At 39.6% G+C, this 27,275-nt stretch overlaps 2 protein-coding genes across 6 annotated transcripts in view; one reads left to right on the top strand and one right to left on the bottom strand.

Annotated features, from left to right (window-relative positions):
* Window positions 1-10,462, top strand: part of grin2bb (glutamate receptor, ionotropic, N-methyl D-aspartate 2B, genome duplicate b) — a 76,067-nt gene extending 65,605 nt beyond the window's left edge. For 2 of the 4 annotated variants that reach the window (XM_053330369.1, XM_053330361.1), the window contains 2 exons: window positions 4,781-5,019; window positions 8,051-10,462. In XM_053330369.1, coding sequence (XP_053186344.1) covers window positions 4,781-5,019; window positions 8,051-10,462 — 2,651 coding nt within the window. The remainder of the gene's footprint in view (window positions 1-4,780; window positions 5,020-8,050) is intronic. The other 2 variants (XM_053330385.1, XM_053330377.1) reach the window with 2 other exon arrangements.
* Window positions 10,463-17,250: 6,788 nt separating this feature from the next.
* si:ch211-243a20.3 (uncharacterized protein LOC100151507 homolog) lies at window positions 17,251-21,050 on the bottom strand. 2 transcript variants are annotated; one of them, XM_053335083.1, is made up of 4 exons: window positions 20,692-21,050; window positions 19,383-19,540; window positions 19,006-19,135; window positions 17,251-17,756 (listed from the first exon to the last, which is right to left on the bottom strand). In XM_053335083.1, the coding sequence occupies exons 2-4, from the start codon at window positions 19,501-19,503 to the stop codon at window positions 17,432-17,434; spliced, it is 576 nt and encodes a 191-aa protein (XP_053191058.1). In that variant the 5' UTR covers window positions 19,504-19,540; window positions 20,692-21,050; the 3' UTR covers window positions 17,251-17,431. The 2 variants fall into 2 exon arrangements, with proteins under 2 accessions (XP_053191058.1, XP_053191049.1); XM_053335074.1 differs by having other exon boundaries at window positions 19,383-19,525.
* Between the last annotated feature and the right edge of the window lie 6,225 nt (window positions 21,051-27,275).

Here is a 27,275-nt window from a genome sequence, read left to right as displayed (position 1 = left end):
GGGGTATATAAGAGGATTGGGGCAATTGAGGTGATTTGAGCCCATAGTATGGATGTCCACTTTTTGCCTCCATTTGAATGAGTTCTGGTGACAAATGACTGGCTGAGACACGCTGAGTTTGGGGTTGATGCAGGACACAGTGAAGGGACATGGTACTGAGTAGAGACTTCTAAAAGGCTGCCCTCCTACCAAGCAGTGCTCACATATCTCTAAAGAGCATCTGCTGGTTGAAAATTGAAACCATCCCCTGAACTCATGCAGGAGATGAAATTAAGCTTTTTGAACACTTCTTAAAGCTTCAGATTTGCATGTTATACAAAATAAAATAGGACACTACAGTTTACAAAATATTGAAGGAGACTATCATTCATAAATTCTGCTGTCAGTTATTTAAGATACGCTTACTTGATTTTTTCCAAAGCTTTTAGCCACATCTTTTTCATGCCATATACAAACCTGTTGTGATAACAACTCCATGACCACTGAGCCAACTATCAACTGAGGAAGGCCTCATGATATGGTTGAAAGCTTTGAAAACGTACAAAATTAAAATCTTTTGTGATTTTGCCTTTTCTAAGGTCAATAGATGATGTCCTGTAACATATACTGTATATTGTTCACTGACAGGCAACAAGAAAGATAACTTAAAGGAACCTGTTATGCTTTTTGTTATTTTCAGTCATATATAATGTTACATGTGTCAAATAATGAGACAAATGTATGTAGAAGTAGTCCCTGTGAGCAAAAGTACCGGCTTCAGGCTGCTCTAAATGCTCAGTTCAGCAAGTTTTTTTCTACTGTCAGCTTTCAGCTTGTGACGGATTTCTTTTTATGGTCATCTACTCCATGCACTGCACTTGAGTTCACTGCTCTGCTCCGCTAACAATATGGCATTTTTCCATTTTCTAGCCAGGATTTTAGTTGGCACACTGTGAGTGTTTTTCCATTACACAGCATGGCAAAATAAGATAAGTAGTTTACCTGTGGGAGGTGTGCTGGTCATCTGCAGCTCTTCATCAAACATTGTCACTGTAGCTGTTACTATTGCACTAATTTCCATCATTATAGTTCAGGGTTGATGTGCTGCATCAGATGGCTCAGCTCTACTCAGTAATAGTGGCAACGAAGGTGGCCAGTGGCAGTGTTCTGCAATATCATGGATATGGCTGCAATAAATGCCTACATCCCGTTTAAAAAGTGCATGCCGAGCAATATTGCAAGGCGAGCCTTCATCTTGCAGCTGGCTGAAGAACTGGGGGCGGAACACGTTTGCGCCAAGGCCGGTCCAGCAATAGATCGTCCACTCGCAGAGCCGCAGCAGGATAAAAGAAGGCAGTGTCAGGTTAAAGCTGCAGTTGGTAAGTCTTATAAAAGTAACTTTTTGTCATATTTGCTAAGACTGTCACTATGTAAAGACAGCATTACATGAAACTAGTAATCCGTAAAAAAAACAAAAAAAAAAAAAAAACAGGCTCATTTAGCTCCTCCTACTGCTCCTACTGCAAATTGCCAGAATCCACCGCGACCGTTTACTGTATATGTTTATGTAAATAAACCTATTTGACGCAGGCCTATACAACTATTATTATTATTATTATTATTATTATTATTATTATTATTATTATTATTGTTGTTGATGTTGCTGTGTTTCTGGTATTATTATATGACCCGATATTGTATATTGCATTGTATTATATTGTGTTATTTTTTTAAATCTAAATAAGGAGTTTTTTTTAAATTGTGAACCATGTAACCTACTCTATTGGAATATCAGAATAAAAATATTGAAGTGGAAATCAACAAAATAAGTCCCCTTCAAGCATTGACTACACCTATTTTATTGTAGTATGTCCTGTACTTCTTCATTTATGACAGGAAAGGTCTATCTGCTTATAGAGAAGGAATGGGGTTCTCTAGGAAAAGAGGTGAAGTGGAATCAAATAATTTGACATTTAAACATATCACCAGCCTACTTTTGCAGCACTTTTTGTTTTTTAGAGAAAGTTTCATGTAAAATAAATTCTTGTCCCTGATGTGAATTGTTGCCTTTGGAAAATACACCTACAGTAGCACTTCAGAGAGGTATGTGCTCCATACTGCTCACCATCAGATCATACATTGTACAGCAAATTCACACACACACACTTGATGGCCTTCGATGTGCTATCACTTTCCATCCCAGAGTGTGATGGATGAAGGGGTAAATGCAGAGAGAACATTCACCTTGGATTAGATCTTCAGGAGCCAGATTGACTTAGATCTGTACACTAACGTACACAAGTGACAGTCTGTGTGTGTGTGTGTGTGTGTGTGTGCCTGCTAGAGTGTGTGCTCCCTAAAGATCAGGTAACATACTTACTTAAATTTATCAATTGGAAATAAAATCTTATTGTTCTGTCAACGGTGTACATGAGGCCAACACATCAGACATTACCTCTCATTACTTCATGTCGACTATTTGGCTTTCAGCACGCATACGTAGGTCAGGTTAAGAGATCAGACTCATCGATGTTTGCTCATATCTGTTACATAATGTTAAAAGTGCGGCCTACTAACAAGAAACTGAAGGAAAGAAGTGGAGAGGGTGAAGATGTAGCAGGAGAGAGATGGAAAAAACACACTGGATAAGAAGAAATATTGATTTCAGTACAATCATAGATTCTGTATGTTGATCAAGTTCCTACATCCAATTTAATTGTGTCAGAAACAAGTCATGTACATCCAGCAGAGTGTCCATCATGGCCTCATCTCCTTGTCATTGAAATTTGCAGCTGATAAGAACATTTTTCAATCAGGCATTAAACACTTTGGAACCAGGTCTAAATGGAAACTAATTTGCAATTTGCATTTCTCTGTTCTGAAGATGTTGAAGAGGATATTCAGGTATCCCAAGAAATAAAAACAGTGGCATCAAGCTTTTTCTGTGATTGTACTTGGTTCTTGTTGGGTTTTTTTTTTGCAATCTGCAAATATTACTGAGACAGTCTTACACACATGAATCATGCAAAACTCTGAATACTTTTTAATAGTGTTTATTTTAAAGTGTTTTTTGTTTTTTTTATTATGAACATTATATTTATTCATTTATTTATTTATTTATTTATTATTTTAAACATGAACTAAATCTTCATTTTGTTCTTTAAAATGCAGTTATCACTAATGTTAACGTTTCTTTTTTTAAAGAATAGTTCAACATTTTGGGAAATGTTCTGTTCCATTCAGCAAGGGAAACGAAGACATCCTGTCTGCATTAAGTATGGAGCTGTAGCTGGGAGGTGATTAGCATAGCTTAGCTTTTAGACTGGAAGCAAGGGTAAAACAGTGAGTCTGGCTCTGTCCAATGTTAAAAACTGCACCTAACAACACTTCTAAGGCTCATAGCATGTTGTATCTTTATTTAAAGGGTTTAAAGTCCCACACTAGATTTTGGATGATGGAGAAAAAAAACCCACAGCTGTACTGGATTCTATAAATTAAAAGTCAACATCACTGCTGAGTGTACTGTAGTCATAAGTACCACAGATCACATCTGACCACATCCAGCTGTGATGTAGTGTGGTCTTATAATACCACACTACATCACAGCTGTACAGGGTGTTCAAAAAGCATGTTGTCACGATTAGTTGGCAGTACAAACCAGACTATTAGACTGGGTGAAGTTAGTCTTTCAACACCAGTTTGTGGTCTTACAGGAAGTTAGGTTCTTTAAATATTTCTTGGCAAACAGAAGCTGGACATGATGACTTCCTGATGTCTTGTTGTCACAGTGAGGTTGCCACCATGCATAATTGCATGTAAGGCCACCAAAATAAAATAAAAAAATAAGAAGTTGTCTATACAATTTTGTTTGTGCACAAGATAACAAACAAAACAAAATATGTTCATCGGTGAGATTTGTAGGTGCTGGTAGCTTTGGACAGAGCCAGGCCAGCAGTTTCCCCATTTAAAGTCTTTATTCTAAAGTAAGCTAACTGTCTTCCGCACAGACATGAGATAAGTATCGCTCCTCTCATCTAACTGTTAGAAGGTGAAAAAATATATTATACAAAATGCTGAAAAAATTCTGAATAAACGAATGAAAATAAGATACCTCAGACTTCCTTTTCCCTTAAAATGTGGCTGCCTGCTTCTGTATGTTTTGGCCCACTTCATGTTTTTTCTGTTTAATTCTTTTTGCTGTTTATCTAGCACTTTCTCCCTCACTGGCATTCTTTTATTTAAGTAAATCTTAGTAAAAACCAGTTGAAGGCTGTCTGAGATCAATTCACCCAGTATTGGGAAAGTGTATACCCCCTTGATCTTACACAGACACAAACAAAAAAAGACCATTGGTGCAGATCAAACAAATCTCTCTGGACATGTCGTTGCCCCTTAGCAATGCCTGCAGGGATGTGAAACTGAGGGGGACACATTTTAGGTTGGAAATACTTGTCACATGACCACTCACACTTCCTCCCTGAGGACTGTCAGGTCCCAGCAGGCAGTTGTTTTTTCCCACAACAAGGAAGGTTTAGCCTTGCATAAGCAATCATTAATGAGGATGATCCTCTGGAGGCCGTTAAGTCAAAATAATTCAACATGACATTTGTTGCACGTACATACATAAGACCTGAGCTGTTTTTAGCATCAGCTCCCCTTCCAAAAATGTGTCCTCCCTTTTCAGACTCACACATACATGTACAGGCACCTACAGGCAAACCAATCCAAGTGTGCAGGCTCTCTTGGTCTCACGTACATACACACAAACGATACAGCAACCATGTGTCTTTCCATCCTCCAGGTGATATGGAGGAGTTTGAGGCCCTATGGCTAACAGGCATCTGCCACAATGAGAAGAACGAGGTGATGAGCAGTCAGCTGGACGTGGACAACATGGCAGGGGTCTTCTACATGCTTGGGGCTGCCATGATTCTGTCATTCATCACCTTCATCTGTGAACATTGGTTCTACTGGCAGCTGCGCTTCTGCTTCATGGGCGTGTGCTCTGGACAGCCCGGGGCCACCTTCTCCATTAGCAGAGTGAGTGTACTTGTGTTTTATTTTAGATATGACCTTTGTCCTCCTGACAGAAAGATCACGAGAGCGGTTGTTTTAAAACCACTGGCTGTGGTTGAGGTGTATCGAGTCAGTCAGGGGTAACGATGACTCACCTGACTTACCTGTGTGTTTTTTAAGCTCAGGCAGAACGAGTCTAGAGCATCCTGCAATATACAGGGGAAAAAATGTCTCAGTTCTGCAGGAATTCTGCATTTCTGATTTTTGGAACACACTCTTAGTCAGTGAAGTACAAGATTACAATAATGTAACATACCGTTGTCACAAAATTGATTTAACCCTGTCAGTCCCAGGCCTAATTTTGCCACACAGGGTTTCTCAAAGCACTAATTAGTTTCAAATATAGATGTGTGGCACATTTTCTTTTTGAGAATTCTCATACTATAAAAAATGAAGACATATTTGATGTGAATAACTGCATTAAAAGTTTATGATTAATTTTAATACAGAATTTATTAATATTAATATTTAGAATTTAGGTTCACTTACATTTTATGATATTTTATATGTTATGCAATATATTCAATTGAGTTTCACAATGTATAATAATAGCTCATTTCAGAACAATAACACAACTAACCAGTGCAATCTGTGAGGTTTGGGTGCAACTGACAGTAACTATGAACTTCTAGTAGCCTCAAAAGGAATGAATAATGTAAGCAAAACTTGTGCTTTAAGAGCAAACATTTACTCTACAGTAATTAAAGGTGTCAGTGTGCTCAAACTGAACTAGTTTGATGGGCCACACTAGAAGGCAGGGTGAAAAGCCGGCCGTCGTAGAGAGGGGTGAGATAATATTTTTAGACAGTCTTTCCTGGAGGGCAGTCTTTAATTTTCACTTAGTTGCACTCATGATATTTAACAGAAGTAATTAAAGAAAAAGAAAGCTTGGCAGAGAAGTTAAAACCCTTCTTACTTTCTCAGGTCCGCACACCTGGCCATGCTACATTAAATTGACATTTCTTGGATTTTTGTCTGAATTTTTTTTTTAGATGAAACCCTTTCAAAGGGGTTTAGATGCTGCTTGACCATCCAAAAAGCACTCTGGTTGAAGGATACTGACACCTTAACTTTTACTCTGTTTTTACTTAAGTCAAACCATGTCACTAACCTTTCTGACTTTATATGGGTCAATAGTCGACTACAATGTGATTAATTTACTAAAGAATCATAACCAATAAATAACCTAACCCTAACTATTTAGAGGAGTCTTCACAGCCTCTTTGACCATTGAGGAAATGGGGGCTGAGGGGGCACTCACATGCAAATTGTTTTAATTATTATTTGCCTGAGAAAAGGACACCAGTGTTTATGTGTTCAGCCTGAAAGGGCTTCTAATTGTAATGTCCTTTGGTTTACACCTACTCAGACTAACCTGAAATAACTTAAAAGGCAAATCTGGCGTTAAGTTATTTCTTTTGCCTGGTGCCCTTGTGTAGTGTGAAGCAGCAATCTCATTGTCTTTAAAGCCTCTTAAAGTGTAACATTTGTTATGCAAAACACAAGCACAGCCTTTTGCGTGGTAAGATTTACTCAGAGCTATAATGTGCTTGACACTGACTTGTTTGTAGAGTTACAACATCTAGTGACTAATTTTATAGCTTTCCTGGTTTAACTCAAGTTGCAAAGTAAGAGGGGAAAAAAGTTAAACACAGTACAGCTTTCAAGAAAACTGCAGTTCACATATGGTGCACAGACAGTGAAAGGATGGACAAGTGAGGAGACTACAAAGGGCTAATAAAATACAGCGAGAGAAAAAGAGATCAGTTAGCAAAGGTGATGATAAAAAAAACAGTAGCAGGACAAAGCAGATCAGAAAAGAATAGACACAGTGCTGTTCTGGTAACCTCTGTTCTGTTACCTTTCACAGCAGCCATAGTAGCTATAGATGTAGAGAGATAAAGACAGACAATCCCATTGGAGAGGCTGCCGCTCACTGAGGGCCCGGAAATGGAGATAAAATAGACACAAAGAGAGGAGGCAATGGAGGCATACAAGGAAAAGAGGGTTGACAATTCAGATTCATGAATGTAACTTGGCGATGGGGAAAGTGACTAAGGGACAGACAGAAACTGTTTCTGACAAGTTGACGCCTTTGAGGAATTTTGGCTGGTGGGTAGTGTGTCCTCGACCTTTCAGATTTGATGCTTGCCTCAACCACAGATTCCCCGTAGCCCCCATTTAAATACCCATGTTTGACTTCACTCGCATAAACCTCCCCCTCGTGTGAATCCAGCTGTAACCAACCAATCAAAACCAACACACACATACTGATACAGTCAATGACATGTTTTAAATGTTTTAAATTGTTAATGGTTGTGTCATATCTCAGCAGAACGTCCAGCAAGCGTTTACAAAGTGATTCAATTATTAAACAATGTTTTTATAAAAGGAAATAAAAACAATTGTGTGGTGGAAAGCCTGCGTCAGCTGAATTTAAATGAGATTGCTTAAAGCTATTGATCGGTGGTCAAAACCATGAGCTTACTGCACTCTTTCCTTTATCAATCATGGCTTTGATCTGCTCATTCCTCTCAGTTCTCTCACTCTGAGGTGGAGTACTGAGCAGCAGCAGTAACGGGTCCATACTGTTCCCCTGAGAAAAGTCATTTATGAACTTAGCCCCTATTACTGTTTAATAGTGTGTAAACAAGAGAATGGTCAGAGAGAACATGGCAATGCATTAACCTCTGTCTGTCTCTGTTTGCCTCTCTCTCTCTCTCTCTCTCTCTCTCTCTCTCTCTCTCTCTCTCTCTCCCTGTCTGTCTGTCTGTCTGTCTGTCTTTCGATCTGTTTATGTGTCTGATGTTTGGTTATCTAACATCAAATCCTCTCTGGTTCTTGACTCCACTAATGCCAAACTTTTGGCTGTTTTTTTTTTCTTCTCAATGGAGCTTCATACCATACCACTCTTTCTCTTTCTTCCTCCCATGGCCTGTCTCACCCTCTCTTTATCTCTCCACCTCCCTATTCTTCTCCAATTTTCGCACTCCAGGGAATCTACAGCTGCATCCATGGGGTACAAATCGAGGAAAACAAGTCAACCATAGACTCACCCTCAGCCACCATGAAGAAGAACATGAACAACACCCACTCCAACATCCTGCGATTGCTCCGCACTGCCAAGGACATGACTGCGGTCCCGGGCATTAATGGCTCTCCACACGCCGCCCTGGAATACAGTCACAGTGGTCGTGAGTCGGCTATCTATGATATCCAGGAGCATCGGCGCAGTCTGGTGGGCCACCCAGCAGACTGCAAGTCAGCGCCACCCTACATACCAGAGGACAACATGTTCAGTGACTACATCAGCGAGGTGGAAAGGACTTTTGGCAACTTGCCCCTGAAGGACAGCAACCTGTACCAGGACCATTATCGGCACCACCACCCGGCCTCGGCTCTGGGTATGTCCGGCCCCCCACCTAATAGGCCGCGTAGTTTAGGCAGCGCTAGCTCGTTGGAGGGGGGCATGTTCGATTGCGACAGTTTAGGGGGAGGGGTGGCGCCTATCTTCACCACCCAGCCCCGCCCCTCCATGACTCACAGGAATACCAATAAATTTGACCTGATTGCTGGCCACACCCCTGCGGAGTCCAACCAGGGTGGGTTCAAGGGAAGCAATGTGTATGGGAGGTTTTCTTTCAAAGGAGGTGCATCCAGCACAGGGCTCATCGGGGGTCATGACAGGTACTGTGGTGGAGGAGGGGGTGGGGCAGGCTCTGGGGGTGATGATGGGAACATTCGCTCTGATGTGTCAGATATCTCCACGCACACTGTCACCTATGGCAACCTGGAGGGCAACAACAAGCGGCGTAAGCAGTACAGGGACAGCCTGAAAAAGAGGCCAGCCTCAGCCAAATGCAGACGGGAGCAGGACGAGATAGAGCTGAGCGGCTTCAGGAGGAGACCCCACCACCACACCGTCCACCACCACTTCCCCCACGGGCCCCTGGCACACCGCACGGTCTCACCTCCCCTGGAGCGGAAACGAGGAGGAGGGGGTAATTCTTCACCTTACTTATTCCGCAAAGATAAGGAGAACCTGAGGGATTTTTATGCGGAGCAGTTCCGCTCCAAGGAGGGCAAGGCCAAGTGGGAGCAAGAGGGTGGAAGTGGAGGAAGTGGTGTGGGCGGTGGTAGCGGTGGTGGTATCTGTAAAAGTTTAGTACCTGTGGAAGATTTCCTCAAAGGTAAAGGGAAGAAGCCGGAGTCAAAAGGTGGGCTTGGCTCAGTCCCGGCAGGGCAGCAGGCCCACACCTGCTGGGAGAAGGGTGTTTCTGGGATAGGAGGGGGAGGCATAGCAGGAGGTGACTGGGAGTGTCGTAACTGCCATAGCGTGTGTCACCATGGTGGAGGTGCAGGAGGAGGGAGCACATGCTCAGTTAGCGGGGTTGGGGGGAACAGCAGTCGCCCCAGCTCTGCTTCCTGCAAACGCTGTGACTCCTGTAAGATTCAGCCAAGCAACCTATACAATATCAGCGAGGATAATAACATGGTGTTTGCTGGAGTGAAGGGTAGCGTAGGACCCAGCCAACCACAAACTCAGGCACAGCGCAGGAAGCTAGGACCAGGTGGGAGGGTGTTACGGAGGCAGCACTCATATGACACATTTGTGGACCTGCAGAGGGAGGGAGCAGGCCGCATGGGAGGTGTTGGCGGGGGCGTTGGGGGGCAGTTTCCCCAGCCCCGAAGTGTGAGCTTGAAAGACAAAGACCGCTTCATGGAGGGCCCCAGCCCTTACGCTCATATGTTTGAGATGTATGCAGGTGAAAGGGAGTCTTCCATGTTTGGCGGAATAGGCGGGGACAGGGCCAAAGGAGGCTCCTCCTTCAGTTTGTTCCGTGGAGGCGAAGGTGGGTTGCATCGGCGGTCAGTGGGGGAGAGAGACCAGAGGGACAGAGATAGAGCTATGATGGGAGGTGGGGGCTGTGGTGGTGGTGGTGGTGGTGGTGGTAGCAGAGGGGCCGGGACTTACTCCTTGTCTAAATCTCTCTACCCAGATAAGGTGAACCAGAACCCCTTCATCCCAACCTTCGGTGACGACCAGTGTCTTTTACACGGTGCCAAACCGTACTACGTCAAAAAGCCACAGACGCAGCAACAGCAGCAGCAGCAGCAACTACTCAACAACAGTCGAGGAGGAGGGGACTTCCGAGGCTCCATGGGAGCAACTTCTTATTTGCCCGCGTCAGCCACAGCTGGGGTGATGTCCAATGTGGCCCCCAGGTTCCCCAAAGAGCTGTGTCTGAGCGGGGTGGCAGGGCCCATTGGGAACCACCATGGGGCCAACAAGCTACTGCCTGGGACCAGGGACACGTTAGGTTTGGGGCCAGGACAGAGACCCTTCAATGGTGCCAGCAATGGACACGTTTACGAAAAGCTCTCCAGCATTGAGTCAGACGTCTGAGGGTGAAGACAGAGGAAAAAAGAGAGAGAGAAGACAAAGTGGGTGAAGACAAGCAGGGAACGGAGAAGAAAAACAAAAGCAGCACAGGCTAACGACCTCTCTCTGTGAAGAGAATGAGGAGACATGATTGTGTGTGTTTTGTTCTCACTCCACTAAATGGAAAGAATTTGAACGATGCACAGAGGCCACTGCAGTCTAAGCTGTGGTGAAGTCTGGTGGGAGACTAGTTTTTAATGAGAGGAGAGGATTCTGGTGCTGCTCCCAACGCTCAGAGAAAGATAGAAAGGGAGGGAGGGAGGGAGGGAGAGAGGGAGGGAGGGATGGATGGATGGAGGGGGGGGGGGAGTGAAATAAAATCTCCAGTCTCTGCTCTCTTTTTACATGCTCATTGTCTTTCCCTCCCTCCTGCAGTTCCTTAACACCAAAACAAACATTTTGTTTAGCAACGGTAATACAATCATGAATGAGAAATCAACGCTTCTGTTGAAGTAACAGGGTAAACTAATAATAATTGTATTGATAATGTTAATAATATTATTGAATATTATTCCAGTGTTTAATGATGATCGGTTTGGATTGTTTTTCAATTTTATTTATTTAAATAGTTCATGTTACATATTTGTATGATGTTAATTATTTCTAAGCTTACCAATATTACAGGAGACTGGTGGACCAGTTGTCAGTACAGATCTTTTTTTGGGGTTCCTGTAATTTGGACTCTTCTTTGCTATTAATTCTTCCTCCATGTTTGATTTTTTTACTTTTCTTATTTTTGAGTGCTGTGAAGTGTATGTGAAAGGCATGACTTGCTAAGTACATTGTATGTACTTCTAACTTTGCAAAGAAGGTCTTTTTTTCAGCTGCAGAAGCAACATCATCATACTGATTTGCCGTTTCCTCTCGTTTTTCTGCTTGGCAGTACCAAATGGGTCTCGCATTTTGAGCTGGATGTGCCTTAAAGGATTAATACTGATTTTCTACACACAAGATCTCTTCTGTTGGTAGACAGATCCACCTGCAAACAATTAGTCAATTGATTTCAACACAAAATCCACCTGAGAAAGTCTTGATATGAACGGTGCATAGCAGAGCAGAATGAGAGTGGAAGGTTTCATAATATTATTAGACTTCCAGGCATTGGAATCTGTTAAGATGTCAGATTTTATTTGACAAAGAAAAAGAGAGTAATTGCTGCAGTAAATGAAGCTTAAATTCCTTCACAGATTCCCAACAAAAGCATGGATTGTAAGGGTTAAAGCCACAGTGCCATGACAAATAAACACTCCTGTTTCCCCCAAAAGTTCAGCTGTCAGAGTGGTGCTGCTGTATATGAGGACAAAAGAGTTAGAAATAACATGAATATGTTTCCTCTTTTACTATTAACTCCACAAACTGTTAATTTCCTTACAATGGTTTACTGAGAGGCCCTACAAGCCTCATCACTCCTCACCTCCTAAAATCTCCTACAATTCATTTTTGCATAAGAGATGACCTGGAAACCTACTTTCCATTAGATACATGCAAATCACATTTAATGTCCATCATGGTGTTTCGTTGGGTTTGGCTCAATTGGCCATGACAGTTGTGCTGTTCAGGAAGGGGACATAATGGAGTCTCGGAGTGAGACCTCTGTCACTGGGATGAGCAGCCTGGCACGTTAATTATATCATGATTACGGCTGTAAGCCTTGCCTGCAGTATGAGATGGTCACATTTGAGTGAGGGGAGGAGCATAACAGGGCTGAGTGGTGAATATTTTACTCTGTTGGACCACGGTGACTTTCAACAATTCATGACCTAAATTATAATCTCAGAAATAATTTGACATTTTTGGAAATACACTGATTAGTTTTTTTGTGGCGAGTTACAGGAAAAGATCAATATCACTCTGTCTGCACCCAAATTATTAAGCTACAACCAGCAGCTGGTAAGATTAATGTAAAGGTTGCAAACAGTCCGAATGTTAAAACAACGTACTGAACTTTTTAGTCATCCAAATAAATGACCAGCCCAAAACTAGTCATTTTACCCTGATTTTCTTCAGATTGAACAAATGAGATGTAACTTGTTAATCAGTTAGCTTTAGAGGGATTGGTAGGTGACTTTTTTGTTGTTTTCTTCAACCTTTAGTCTTTAAACTGACCGACTGCTAGCTTCATATTACCATACAGACAGATATCAAGAGTGATATCCATCTTAATAAGCGTATTTCCTAAAATGTGGAGCTATTCCTTTAAATTATTCACTTGCAGTCCTAACAGAGAATTAGGATAACATCATGATGTCATAATACCTCACTCCACATTGCTCAAACTAAAGCCTTTTTATCAAATAGTACATAAAAATAAGTATTTACTGTAACCTCGATTTCCCCCTCCACTGGACCTTAATCTGTTTCACATGCTGAGAATTTGATGAACAGACGAACTTGCCTTCAAGGACCTAAACGTTTTGAGGATAAAGAGGAAGGCAGTAGAAAGTAAGCTGTGCGCTGAAAGCAGGTGGTACATTTTTTTGTAAAACAGCGTTGCCTTTGATACTGATGGACCCAAAACTCGACACCTGAAACATAGGTCATCTCTGCTCTAACGCATTACAAAAACAACAATTCAGTTGTGTTTTGTTTAATTTACAGCACAACCTACCATTAGAGTAGTGTTATCTACTATTTAAAACAGATATCCTCCATTTCTACTTATTTAGTATCGCTTAAACTTGACTTTTAATCATCTTGCCAAACCAAATTGTAATATCTAAGCACAATATGACTGAATGGATCAAATATTTAGTTTCTTGTACATCCCAGTCAAAAATTTAGAGGACTTTCCTTCTCTTGGTTGACAAGTCAGTATGTATGATACTAGGGGGTCTCTAGTGTTTGTAAGGAGTTGCATGTATACTCTTAGTTCTTTTCTTTATTTCTGTTTTAAATCTTAACTTTTAGCCCAAGAGAAATGGGCCTTTTTTTGGAACGATATTTGGAATTTTATCAATTTCATTGGTACTGATCCATGTAGTACTGTAGGTGTGTGTGAGTGTGCGTGTGCGTGTGTGCTTGGTTGTGCAAGAGAAGACACCAATCTAACACCAATCAAAATTTTAGTTTAAATATGGCTAAATTGACAAAACATCTCACTAGGTTTAGACAACACTATTAATTGTTAATGTTATACAAATATCAGTTTTCTTGATAATTTGTGTAAATGCTTCTTTAACAAGGTTGAGGTCTTGGTTAACATGTTCATTGTCACTGAAGAAGCCTTTTTCATTTCAACAACTTTCTTTCCTTTGAATATCTCAGTACGTTTCATTTTTTCTGTTATTGTATGTGCCTGAATACATACGCTTGATTACCTCTGTGTGTGCTCATATGGAAGAGAGACAGAGTGTGTGTGAGAGATGTTTACTGTACATGTACTATAAAACTATATGTAAATACTTTACCTCACGCTCATGGACTTTTGATAAAAACTGTACAAAACGGCAGAGAATAGATCTATTTGGGATAAATCTTTAATTCGTAGGTCCCCTTGCAAAATTGTTTTGTAACAACTTCAGGCAAAGTTATGTGCACACACAGAAGTGTGCACATTTAATAAGTTGAGGCTTGTCTATGTTTTTAGTTTCTTTTTTTCTTTTTGATTTGGTCAAAGACCAGTTAAAGAAATTGTTTTCTCAAAAGAAAAACTGTAAAGCACCATCATGAATCGGTACACAGAAAGCACAATAGATTATCTATTGCATTTTTACAAGCTAGTCTTTTTCTCCTCTTTGGCTAATCTTCAGTTTTTGTGTTTTTGCCAAAAAGAGTGAATCACTTCATCCCCAAGCTGTACAGACTGTGAAAAATGTACATATGACAAAAATCTAGTTCACCCTTGCATTTTTTGTATGGAGAGAAATTTCTTGTGTGAAGAGAGTATTTCAAATTTGATTGAATATTTAGTAATATTGAAAAATGAGATTAAACACAGTCAATGTGAAAATAAGTGCTGAGAAATATTATTCTTCTGTCTCTTTGGAATAAAAGTGTTGAGTATTAATAAAAAACAAGAAATCTCAAACTTAGTGTCTTTTTTTAATTTGTTGTGTCAATAGTTTGGCAGCGTGCAACAGGGCATCTATCATGTGTGTCCTATTTATATTTGACATTCAAATGTGTTGAAGTACATGTTGTAAGAGATGATATTATTATGTCCCAGAGGTCATGAGTGGATCAGAGATAATGGAGTGTCATCTTCTGCTCTTTCATTGCACCTTTTGTTTGCTCCTCTCTGCCTTCTCGTAAACAAGAATTGATCTTACTCACCATGTTGGACAAGTGTTCTTTTTCTGTAGACCAAAGAGGGAAAAAAAATAGAGGCATGAGAGCAAAAGATGGAAGCGAGAGAGGGAGAAAAAAATAATAATGAGAGATATATCGAGGGAAGTGATGCAAACTGAATCGAGCAGCAGAGATCAAAGCTCTCCCTCACCCCTCACACTCTCTTTACTCTGAAAGCCTTGTCCAGCAACAGGAGTTATTTAAAGAAACCAGCAGGTTTGAAAATGCACCGATGGCTTATGTATAGATTCGGTGGGAGAATTTGTACATCTGCAGTCCTGGATGCTGACACAGAACAAGGTGAGGCTGTGTGCAGACTGACAGGACTAATCTTTTAATCAGTGTTATCTTCCACTTCTTAAAACATTGACTCTGCTCTTTACTGTTCACTCTCAGACATTTATTCTGCTTACTTGTTCACTCCCAACAACAACCCAACAACCTCGGGATGCATTGCAACACATGTTACTACTTCTTGACAATTAACTGTTACCTAGCAACTGGCTCTTTTTCCAGAGATGGGGAGAGGAGGGAGGGGTGTCGAAAGAGAGACAGAGGGAGAGATTTATACAGTATTCCCACAGCATCTTAACCGGATTGGATGCAACAATGCATCGACAATACAATACCAAAATGGAAAGTACAGCCTGAGCTTAACGCCCACACATAGCAGTGTAGAGAAAAAGAAGGAGGGAGAGGAAAGGAGGAGGAGGTGGTTGATGTACAGATTACAGTATGAAAAAAAGGGATGAAACCCATGCCGGGGAATCACAGGGAAACAAAAGAGGAATTGACAAGCAGCGAGTGTGCAGATGCAGGCTTAAAATGAGAGTAAGTGAGAGCAGCGAGAGAGAGAGAAAAAAAAGAGGAGGAACATGCCACACTGCAGTATATGGTGCAGATGACAAGCAGAGTTGTAGAGGAAAGGAGCAGAGAGGAACTGGTTGCTGTAGAAACACTTGGCAAAGTTTTAATGAAGGCATAAAGTTGGATGCCAGTGCCCACAATACACACACTCACACACACACACACACAATCACCATACGCAAACAAACAGTATAATTATGTTAGCAGATAATAGGCACCCCCTGCTGGGCCCACGAGGACCGTTCCTGACTTCAGCTGAGCAAAAACAAAAGATCAAACCTCCAAGAATCAGTGTAATATCACATCTGATTACGGCAGCAGGTGAGCACTGACACCCTGTGGCAAAAACACAGCATCCCCGCTTGTATACGTATGAAGGACGTGATGCACTGATAAATGCAGCGTCAACTTTTTCTCTGAAATTGTATTTAATGTTTTTTGATTGCTTTATTACTAAAGTTTACTAAACTAAAGAAAGCAGAGTATAGAAAATAATGACAGGTGCTCCTGAAATGTAAAGTCTAATTGACCCACACACATTTATAGATATTATAATTTTTCAGATTTTCTGATGGATCAAATGAGGAGCTGAAGTGTGTTTAATGTTGCATGTTACTGGAAGTAAAGCCACATGTTGCACACTGACAGAGAGGAGTAAGATCATTTTGACTATTTTACACCTTTAAGTCAAGATAACATGTTGAAAAAATACATGTGGATGAATATTTCAAGAAGCAAAATTAATGGTTTAAAGACTTTATGAAATATTCCTAAATTGTGCTTTTCTATTTGTGGCCTCAAGGCAACATTGTGCAGTTGTTTGGACAGTGCCAAGCTCCATGATGAGTTTGAATGTAAAATGATGTAATACTGAATGTTTTTTGGTGTGAAATAGTTAAAAGAAACATAAGTTTTGATTTGATCTAACAATTGATGAAATCAGTTTGTAGGTACAGGGGTTATTTTACCTTTCTTTTCTTTTTGGCCTCTCATGTCACATTTTCCTCTTCTGCTTTTATAACCTTAGTAAATATGAGGAACTAAAGTGCTCAGTATGATTTAGCAAGATGATGCTTCTTCTCCAGAATAGCTGAGTTTATTACAGTGAAGTCAAAACGACTTTTTTCTAAATGTTTGTACTTCACATCCACATTTTTTCTCAGTGATTATTTATTTAATACATCCATTTTTTTATTATAAGTCTGCGTCTGTCGGACAAGACAAACTGGGATATGATTGCTCATGCAGAAATAACAGCTATCTTCTGTATTTCATTTATATTGACCACTTTGAGTCTCCATAATTGTTTCATGTGCCAGTAGGCTAAAGAAAAGAAAGAAAACATATAAAAATACATCTTGTGATAATGACTAAACCATTTCTTTGAGAAATGCACATCTCCATCTCTCAGGATACTGTTTACAAGGTAAAGAGTTTAACTTGAAGCTAAAAGAAAAGTATTGTTGAATAAAGCACTGGAACTAATTGAAGTGTGATAGAGTAACATAGATTTATAGTGTTAGGAATGAGTAAGGAGTTTTGTAGCTATTCCAGTTTGTCAAACTCAATCTCACAATAAGGAACAAAAACAGTGATAATCACAAGAGTTTATTAAAGAAGTTATTGACTACAAAATGCTGCATCAGTCCTGAGCTCACAGGGCGAGTTATTGTCGTTTTACATAAAGAAAATCTACAAATTTCAAAGATATATTTCACACATTATATAATATTTGCAAAATCTGAAACATTCCCACTCTTTACCTTCTTCCTCTCCACTCTATCTCTCACTCTGAAGCACCTTCACTCCCCCGTTCTTCAACACTCTCACCCGTCTTCTCCTCACCACCCGGTCCCCCTTCGGGTGGCTCGCCCTCACCCCGCTCCTCGGGTTGTACCGGGCCAGGCTAGTCATCTGCCCTCTGAGGGTCTGAGGTACCAGAGCACGGCCCTCTCCCGCCAACTCCTCCCCCTCCTTTCGGTAGCCGTGGCGACGGAGGAAAGGTTCCAGGGTTGCTAGGCGATGGCTGAGCTCAGTGATGCGCCGGTGCAGCAGGGAGACTTCTCTGAACAGGTCGTTGACGGACTCGGACAGAGGGCGCACCCTGCAGGAGGAACAGAGGAGGCTCAGCTTCAGAGAGGGACTCGCAGAGTTGTAAGGAGAAAACACCGCGATAATCTACACGTACCGTGAACGAAATATCACGTTAAAAAAGTAGGCGTACAGGTGGAAACAAGTGGGAGGACATCATTGTAGCTGCTTATAATTTCAAGTGAAAATTTGGAAGACAACTGACCATCATTTTTTTGTTTTCTGCAAAACTCAACAACAACAGACAGGCGGTTGGGTAAGGTAGAAGACAGGTTCACAATTTTGACAGTTGGCCAACTTAATTCAGATTTTTTTCTTGTCATAATTATTCCTCCTGTTCATACTGAGGATGCCTTCCTAACGCACTATATATATGATGGTGGACAAAATAAACAGGCCGCCTTCTGTGCAAAAATGAATTTAAAAAATCAGAAGCTAATATGAAGATTCAGCAAATCAAATGAGTCAAACAATTAGATATCTTTCAATATTACAGTCTGTTTAGTACCAAAGTCTTTTTGTTACTATTCTTCCACCACTGCTCAACAGGGAAACACAAAGAGGGAATTTGATGCAACAAAGATTGTAAATGTGGCAGGTATCCACTTCATATGACTAACCCAGACTACCTAACCTTGAGATAAACTTTTAAATACATTTCTGTATGTGTGGACACACTGTGTGGACACACTGAGCATTTTGTCCCCCATCACTTACACTGAAAACACATTTGAAGAGGATCTTTTAATATTCATTATGATCAGCAGGAATGATTACAATGGGGAAATCTTATTTCAATGTTTATATAGACACCTGACTGTTGTTTTAAAAAAGACTTGACATGTCTTCTTCATCTGTCATCGGTGCCAGAATTTTAAAAAGTTAGTTTCACATTCAATTATTGATGTAACTGTTCAATCTTATGTTGTTTGTCCCCATCTATTTTAATTTCACCTAGTAGGTGAGCTTCATCACAACAGAGGCTCTCCTTCTTGAAAGAAAAGATTACGTTCCTTCTAAATGAAGACAAGACTTTGGAAAAGGTTAAATAAGGTCACAAGGTACCAACAGAGCTGTGATACCTGGAGACCATTATACAGGAACTAATTGTAGTGGAAATGCAGGAAAAGAAATCACCATAAATATATTATATTATATCATAACCACTAAAAGTGTGTTTTAAAAAGAGTGGATTGAACCTCCTGATAATAACAGGATGCTGTGGTCAGGAGCTATGAGAGGATGACGTGTGTTAAAGTTACCTGGAGTAGTCAGGCAGCAGTGTGCTGGGCTGTGAGTGCAGCAAAGTCTTGATCTCATTGAAAATGCGTTTTCCCCAGACGTCTAAAACTCTGGTCACACTGCGCACTGAGGCCACATTGACTCTGTCAGCTGAAATGAAAACAGCCTCAGAGTATCAGGAATATTGGCCACTCAGAGAGGCACATGTGTTATAATTATTTTACTGCAGTCACCTCTGTAAGATTTATTTGTCATGAATCACAAATTGCTGCATTTCATTCAGTTCACGTGTGAATTATTTCTTATAAATCTCGGCTTCAAACATTTTGTCACACAGTGATTCATTACACTCTGTATCTTGCAACGTGGAAAGATCAAACACAGGCTCATGATTTACCTCCCTCTCTGTAGTTCCAGTACCCATAATCCAGTTCGTTCTCCTCCTCACTGCCTACTGAACGGGCCCCAGTTGCCATGGCAACGGCCATCAGCACCATCAACAGAGCGGGAGGAGCCATGAGGAGCAGAGCAGACACTCCCCTTTTTTAAAAAAAGCTGTGAAAGTGAAAAACAATCGGCCTTGTTCATGAAAATGATCAAATTCACAAAATGTGACTAACAACAGAAAAAACGTGTGTGTGCACACACATCTGTCTCCAGTACAGTAATCATTCAACTATTCTTCTTTTTGTACAATTTTGAGGTACTTCTTTAAAGTACTATGCTACTACTACTACTACTACTACTACTACTAGTATTACTTTTTACTTCATTAATTTTGTGATCTTTTCAAATAACTATTTTAGGGACAATAGATGTGAGTTAATATAGTGTTGATGCACTGTTATAAATCAAACATAACATAAACTCCAGCTCAGCCAACTACAATATTACCAAATGCAGTATTAAAATACTGCTTACTTATTAATGATACAATAATAATATAGCAGTGACAGGCTAACTTGTGTACTTTTGTACTTGTTTAAGTAAAACTAACTTTAACTTGTATTGGAGTATTTCTATAGTGCTACTTGTGTTGCTACTTTTACTTCAGTAAATGATGTGAGACACAGGAGCCTTCAAGTCTTTAAATCTTTTTAAAAAACCCTCTAAATATCAAACAACAACTCTGTGATTAAAACTATTCCTATACTTGATAAATGAGCAATTTGAGATGAAAAATCTCACTTGTATGACTTCCAATAACTTTAAATTAAGACCTGAAAAAAATGGACTCTTTGGCCAGTGAGAGTATCTGTGTCAGCGTTAGAAGAGAATGACCACAGTTCAATATGACAAAAACAAAAGGTCTTCTTACTCCAATCCAATGACTTCAGGTTTGAGTGGAAAAAACCCCACAAGAGACGAGGTGAAGGCAGGAGACCCAGAAAAAACAATCTGAATTGCATCCACATGACAAAGTCTATGAATCATACTTGACAGTAATAATCTAGTGACTCATTGTTTTGGTATTATAAATGTTTTTTTTTAGGGAATGTGAATTGGAAAACTGATCAAAAGCGCAGAGAAAATCAGCCCTACAATAATCTGATACAGCTTGTTTCACATCTGGCAAACCCATGGACCAGTTACCTCATTGGATGATCCTTTTTTCATTTGTGCTAAAATAACTGGATAGTACTTTTATTTTTGCAAGCTGACTGCACTGATCTCAACTAAAAGCTGAAGAAATGAGCCGTACTCACAACTTGATATGATGATGATGCTTCAAGTCTCAGCAGGAAGTCCTTCTTCGATGTGGTTTAAATACCAGCTGCCTCTTTCTGCTGCTTTTCTCCTGGTCGCTTGTTTTCTCTGGTGCTCTCTCCACCCTCGGCTGGCAGCTGTAGTATAATTAGAGTTTTCAGGTCCAGTGCAGGGACGCTTAAAAAAGTCTTCTCTTGTGGAGAGCTGTCGTATCTTCATATCCCGACACGCTCCCAACTCTCTGCCTCTCCCTCCCTCACACACTATGACATCCGCCTGCTGCCAGATGTGTGGCAAGTCCTCCTCTTTCAGATAAGTCTCATAATTGACCCTGTTTTCGTCTCTCCCCCTCGTAACCCCTTTATGGAAGACACAGGTATATATCAGGGGCTCTAATCTCACTCTGCAAGCAGGATCAGGTTTCTGAGGTAATGTACTGTGGTCTCCTTGAAACTTGAGTTATGGCGCTTTTCATCTGTCTTTGCTTCCCATCGTCTGCCCTTTACACCCTCACAAAAGCAGTGCGGCTCAGAGCTGCAGCTCCATGAAAATACTGGAGTGATTTTTTTTAAAGTTTAAAGGACCAATAAGAGCAACTGAGAGTATTTACTCTCATACTTTGTTCAGGAGCGCAAGAAGCTGTACTTTACGGAAGTATTTTTCTGCTATTCACTACATTATTTAAGAAGGAAATATTATATTATTATACTTCTTACTCCACTACATTTATTTGACGACAATAATCAGGATTCACATGCAAACATATGATCAGAATGTTCAGTTATTAGCTCCTCAACACTAAAATGGAGCTGAAATAATAAAACAATATGCAACTTTTCCATTGTGAAAGGGACTAATGTGCATTTTGAAGGTAAAAAAGGCAAGTTTATTCTATATAGTGCCAAAGCAATTTAAGTTTATTAAAACAAAAATATATAAATAAAACTGCCTTGCCTTGCCTTGCCTTACAATCCCAATTAAAGGTGAACATAAAAGTCTTTAGCCTGTTTTTAAAAAGTGTCGGGGCACATCTCAGTTTATTCCAGCCATGTTTTGCTGTGTTTTGTCTTAATCTCAGGAACAGTTAGAGGCCCAATGACCAAAGATGTCTATTGAGTACCTACTGTAGGATGGAAGCAGGTCAGAGATCAAGTGATTTATAGAGAAGTAACATTGTCTTGAAATCAATTTGATGGCAGACTGGTAGCTGAAGCAGACACATGAGAACTGGTGTAAAATGTCCAGCTTTCTTAGTTTTTAGTTAGTTAGTCACAGCAGTAGTCAGAATGAAATGTAGCCTGCTATAGTTTTGAGATGATAATACCCTTAATATCATTATTGACTTGATGTGGGTGTTAAAATGTAGATCTGAGTCAATAATAAAACCAAGATGTCTGACTTGAATAAAAGTAATCAAGATGAACCACAATGTTCAACCTTTGTTCTGTGGCACCAAACACAATGATGTTTAGTACATTTTGGCAATATCATATATTATATATTATTATTAACATTATTAACGAATACTTTTCAGATTTCTTATTTAAGTGAAATTAAAGAAGTACTAAATATACCTAAAGAAGCAGTGTCTAGAGTGGTCAGTGTTCTATTATTATTATTGGATTGTTTTTTATTGGTGCATCAAAATTTAAGTGTGAAATAGCATGTTGAGCTGGTTGTAACATTAATAACAGTCTATGTTTTATAAACTAATGACATATTTTTAAAGTTCTAGGTTAACTCCATTGTCACTATGAAACTTTAGAGGTGCAGAGCTGACAGAAACTGACAACAAGCAATAAATTCAGTAATGCTCTCTTCATTTGCATCCAAGATGTTTACATAGATTTCTTTAAGCTTAAGATCTGTTTACTGTACTGTATTTTACTTTACACTTTTCTTAAACCTGCTAATCAATCAGTGTTTTTATAGTAAGCAAAGGATCTGTGTAGTTCACTCCCTAGGATGGAGGGGAGAGTTTTGGGAGACGGGATATAAAAATGGAATGAATTATTCTTTATTGACTGACATCCAGATGTTATTCCAGCTCTCGTTCTTTCTCTCTGCTGTCTGTTATCATGCTGTGGCTGAGGTGAGGTCAGAGTTGGCCACCAATACAGCCAGAGAGAAAATGGTGAAAAAGTCAGTGGAGAGGCAGAAGGAAGAAAGGCGTTGAGGGAGAAAGAAAAACAGACAGACAGACAAATGGGGTTAAATGATAATAACCGCTGCACCACAACATCTGCACGTCTCTCCTAGAGCATTTCGACAGAGAATTACTGCGGTGAAGAAGTCACACGACCATCGACAGCTGGTTCACATTAACAACAGGCAATTTGTCACCTTCAACTGAATTCCTCTCTTTCTCTCTCTTTCTCGCTCTCTCTCTCTCTCTCTCTCTCTCTTCCTCTTCCTCTTCCCCTCCCCCCCCAACCCCCCTGTCTATCACCATTCTTGAATCTATTTCTTCTTCTGCCTTAAAACTGCATGATGAAGTGTGTGCTTGTGGCTCACACTTTTATTTCCCCAACACTGTCTTACTGCGTAGAGGAAAAAAGAGGATTACGTAATGCAATAATGCAACCAGAAATGCTGCCTCTCAACACAACCTACAACATGTCAGGAGCTGTTTTTGCACACTTTCTAAGCTTCTTGTGGATGTAAATAATGTTTTAATCTTAAGTGTCGAGAGTCAGAGCTATAAATATACTATTGCCACATATGTTCTTCTCCTTTTAATAAACCTAATGACTCTGTGTCCAGAAAAATTTAAAACTAACATTTTGAGGAAGTGGCTTTGCCAGAAACAGGAAACCCAACACAGTTTATAACCAACAAAAACTAAGAAACACTAAAGGGACATGCAGAACAAGCATTTTGAAGGGGACTAGACGTAGAGGTCTATGAGCATGTAAAAAAGATGGCATCTCAACGGTTTTGGTGTCTTTTTTTCATCTTGACTTGGATATTTGTATTTTTCCTCCCTTCTGTGCGCTCTGAAACAGATGTCCTGAGTAAGTCATTCAACAACTTGTGTATGATGGATTATATTGTAATTATAATATTGACACTGAATGCTTTCACTTTGTTTGTTTGCTTTGTTTGTAGTACAACTGGAAAACACAGTTTTTGTAGCCCTCAAAGGTGAAAATCTCAGTATTAAATGTAATGTGACAATACCAGCAAACCACACCGAAGATACCATGAGATGCTACGACCCAAACAAGCAACAGATATATGACCACAAAATCCGTGCAACAGCTGACCAGCTAGAAAGGAATGAGTTCTCCTTAGAGCTGAAAAAAGTGAACATTTCAGGAGAATATTTTTGCGAATACAACAAAATCAAAGCTTACTGGTTTCTCCGAGTGAGAGGTGAGTAAGGAAAGAAGAGAATGTGAATGAAATTCATAATTGAATTAAAAACGATATTTAGGGTAGTAAATATCTCTGAAACACATATTTCTTCAGTTTTGTGTCTGCTTTTCAAATTGAAAATGATTATGAAGTGTGCGCTTTCTTTAATCTGATGTATATTGAAATATACTTATCTTGTGATGAGTTTGTAATCTTAGAATGCTTAAACAAGTGTTTTTATATAATTAATTAGTGATTACCAAAATGTTTTATTTGTAATGCCTTCAATTAATGTCCACTTACAACCTTGTCACAGCTGGTGAAGACCCACAAAATGCTATGCTGTTCATTTTCCACAGGATGCCAGTCAATCCCCTTTCAAAGCATTATGGGATAGCAAGCAATGTGATATCTAAAAAAGGGAGGGGTCAAAAGTTGAACATTTTTAATTTGGAAGTGAAATTCACTGCTATTTGGAAGAGTGGGAGGTTCCTGTTGTCCTGGCATGGGGGTGTTCACACATTTTCTAAAATAAATAGTTGTGCCAACTGATGGCCTTAAAGTCACACCATTTGGATTTCCTAAATTTGCTACTTTTGTTGTATTTTATATTTGTAGCAGGTTGTTAAGAAGTGAAGCAAGATAGAAAATATATAGATCCTTAAAGGGGGGTATTACATCCTCTTTCTCATAATGGTCACACATGATGTCAGAGTGTTTTCACGTGCCCACAAGCTGCCATCCATTTCATTGTCTTTATTGCAAAGGTTGTCCCATGGGTTGGTCGTATTTTCCAAATTTATATTTCAGATCAGATTTGGACTCAAACATGTAAAGTTTTATTTGAGAACTTTGTATTTTGAAGTTTAAATATAGTTTCCTGGACTGTCAAAAGTCTGCTGGGGTCCAGTTTTCAGGAGCTAAACAATTAGAACAAAGTGGGCTCATTTGGGGGTCTTAAAGAGGCAGGAGCTAAAATGGCAGTTTCAGACAGAGGCTGAACCGAGGGTCTGCATTAAGGACTGGTATAAAATAAATAAGAAAAATTATATAATCATGCAAAGATATTCCGGTTGTGCTCCAGAAAAAAAAATTGTTGGAGCTGGAAATATGCATGATGTCAGTTGGATTTTATATGGATGTAACTGTCAGTGATGGTGGCTTTGCAGCCATTGTCCCACCCGTATGTTGACACTTCTGTTGCTCTTTTTGCCAAGAAAGAGCTGTCAGAAATCAAAATTACAGCCCGGGCACTGACTCAAACTGTTTTTCCAACTCTGCTGCTCATGAATATGGTTTAAACAGCATATGTAGTGACCGGCTGAAAAACTGGGAAAGAAAAAGAGACTTAGCAGTGCAACAGAAAGTTTAGCATGTGTGGATAAACACTAAACACTAAAAAATAGTATTTTACTTCTACTTGCTCTCTTATCTGTGTAATCATTTTATGACACCTCATAATCACTGTATGTGTCAAAAAAATGGACTAATGCAGATACTGACAATATATTCAGTTAATCACAATTTACTTTTTAAACATCACTTAGATTTTAAATAAACATCTTTACTAAGTGGCCAGTGGATTACTTGCTTCACAGAAGAAGAATTTCTCAGCCAACTTCTGATGTCCTTTTATGATGCATTCCTGGCACAGACTGACATTGAAAGGTGTGTGTTTTCCAGATGAGGGCTACAAGGAGGCTATAATGTGGGAAGTGATCACACTGACCTTCTTCACTGGTGTGCTGCTCATTTTCAGTGTGGTTGGCTCATTGTATGTCTTCAGAGGACATTGGGTAAGATTACAACAGCATGGTGAAATGAGTGTTGCTTAGTGTCAGACTTTAACTGCAGTGTTCTGACTCAGTGTTGTAGATGAGCTCAGTTTCAAATTTTTCCTTGTGGGGATCAATAAAGTTGTATAATTTTTAAAATCGTATCTTAGTTTTTTAAGCTCCTGTTGAAGTTGAGTCCATTCACCTCAATATTCAAATCTCAGTCTAAGTCCCCTAAATTTCATTTCTCAGTGCTTAAGCCTTAACTATAGAGTAAACATAGAGAGCATTTCATTATATGTTTACGATATGTTCAGGGTGTTTAAGTTAAGTTATTATCTAATGTAGCCTGCTGATCCTCTGTCATCAGTGTGTTCAGCTGTTTCACAATGGATTTGTTGCAACCTTTATGCTACCTATAATTTTGACTCTCATGTTTGATTGTTTTAAAAAAAAATTAATCTATCAAAAACATTTGAGAAAAAATGAGAAAATTCACATTTCTTAGACAAATTTGTGTGTTATCCAGTTCATGTCATTGTTATTTGCTTTACATACATTCAATTATATTTTTTTAGAAAGAAAGGATCACTGACCGTGGCAAAAAACAAAAGCAGAACCAGGAAGAAAGGAAGGAGGGCGAGTTGAAGGAGGACCAAGAGGATGTAGCATCTTCATCCTCTTTCTATGCTGTAAGAAGCTTTCTGTTCATCAGTACAAATAGATACATTTTATTCTTCTAAATGTCTTATACCTAATCTCTTCTTACAACCACACGTTTATATCTTTTTATATTTCTTGGAAACTAATGAGAAAAATGTCTTCAGAGTCTTGAGGCTCGACCCAGGTCCATTTATGGTGTGCTGGACCACTCAGCTACCGAAACAGTACCAGACCAAAGCATAGCTGCACAGGAAACAAAGGAAACCCCCGAAACAGTCAGTGATCACTTTTGGCACTTCTGTTACCAGTGTAAAAACCTGCAGTTGGTGACCTGCCTTCTCTTCCCTCCACAGATGATGCAAACCACAGAAAAGAAGGATGAGGGTGTTTTTGACTCCGTCTATGAGAACTTCTGAATCATAAACAAGATTGTGATATGTATGTCAGCAGATTAGCTTCTTTTGCTCTGTTACATGTAAAAGTAATTCATTTAAAATATTACTTAAGTAAAACTACAAAACACCTACATGTACAAGTATAAAAATCAAAGTACTCATTGTGCATTATAAATTGCCTCTGTCATCATTATACATTATAGTATTAAATTATTATTACTAATGCAGTGACATGTAAGCAGCATTTTAATGTTATAGGTGGTTTCAGGGGAGCTAAAGGTACCCATTTAGATAATGCTGGGTGATTTACTTATTGTATAGCTACGCTTCATATTTTATATATTAATTACAGGTTATACAGGTAAAAGCTGAATATGCAAATAATTAGTAACT

The sequence above is a fragment of the Scomber japonicus genome, chromosome 2, assembly GCF_027409825.1.
Source record: "Scomber japonicus isolate fScoJap1 chromosome 2, fScoJap1.pri, whole genome shotgun sequence".
Classification (NCBI taxonomy): Eukaryota; Metazoa; Chordata; class Actinopteri; order Scombriformes; family Scombridae; genus Scomber; species Scomber japonicus.
Note: the sequence above shows the minus strand (reverse complement) of the source record. Positions and strands in the feature narration are given on the sequence as shown.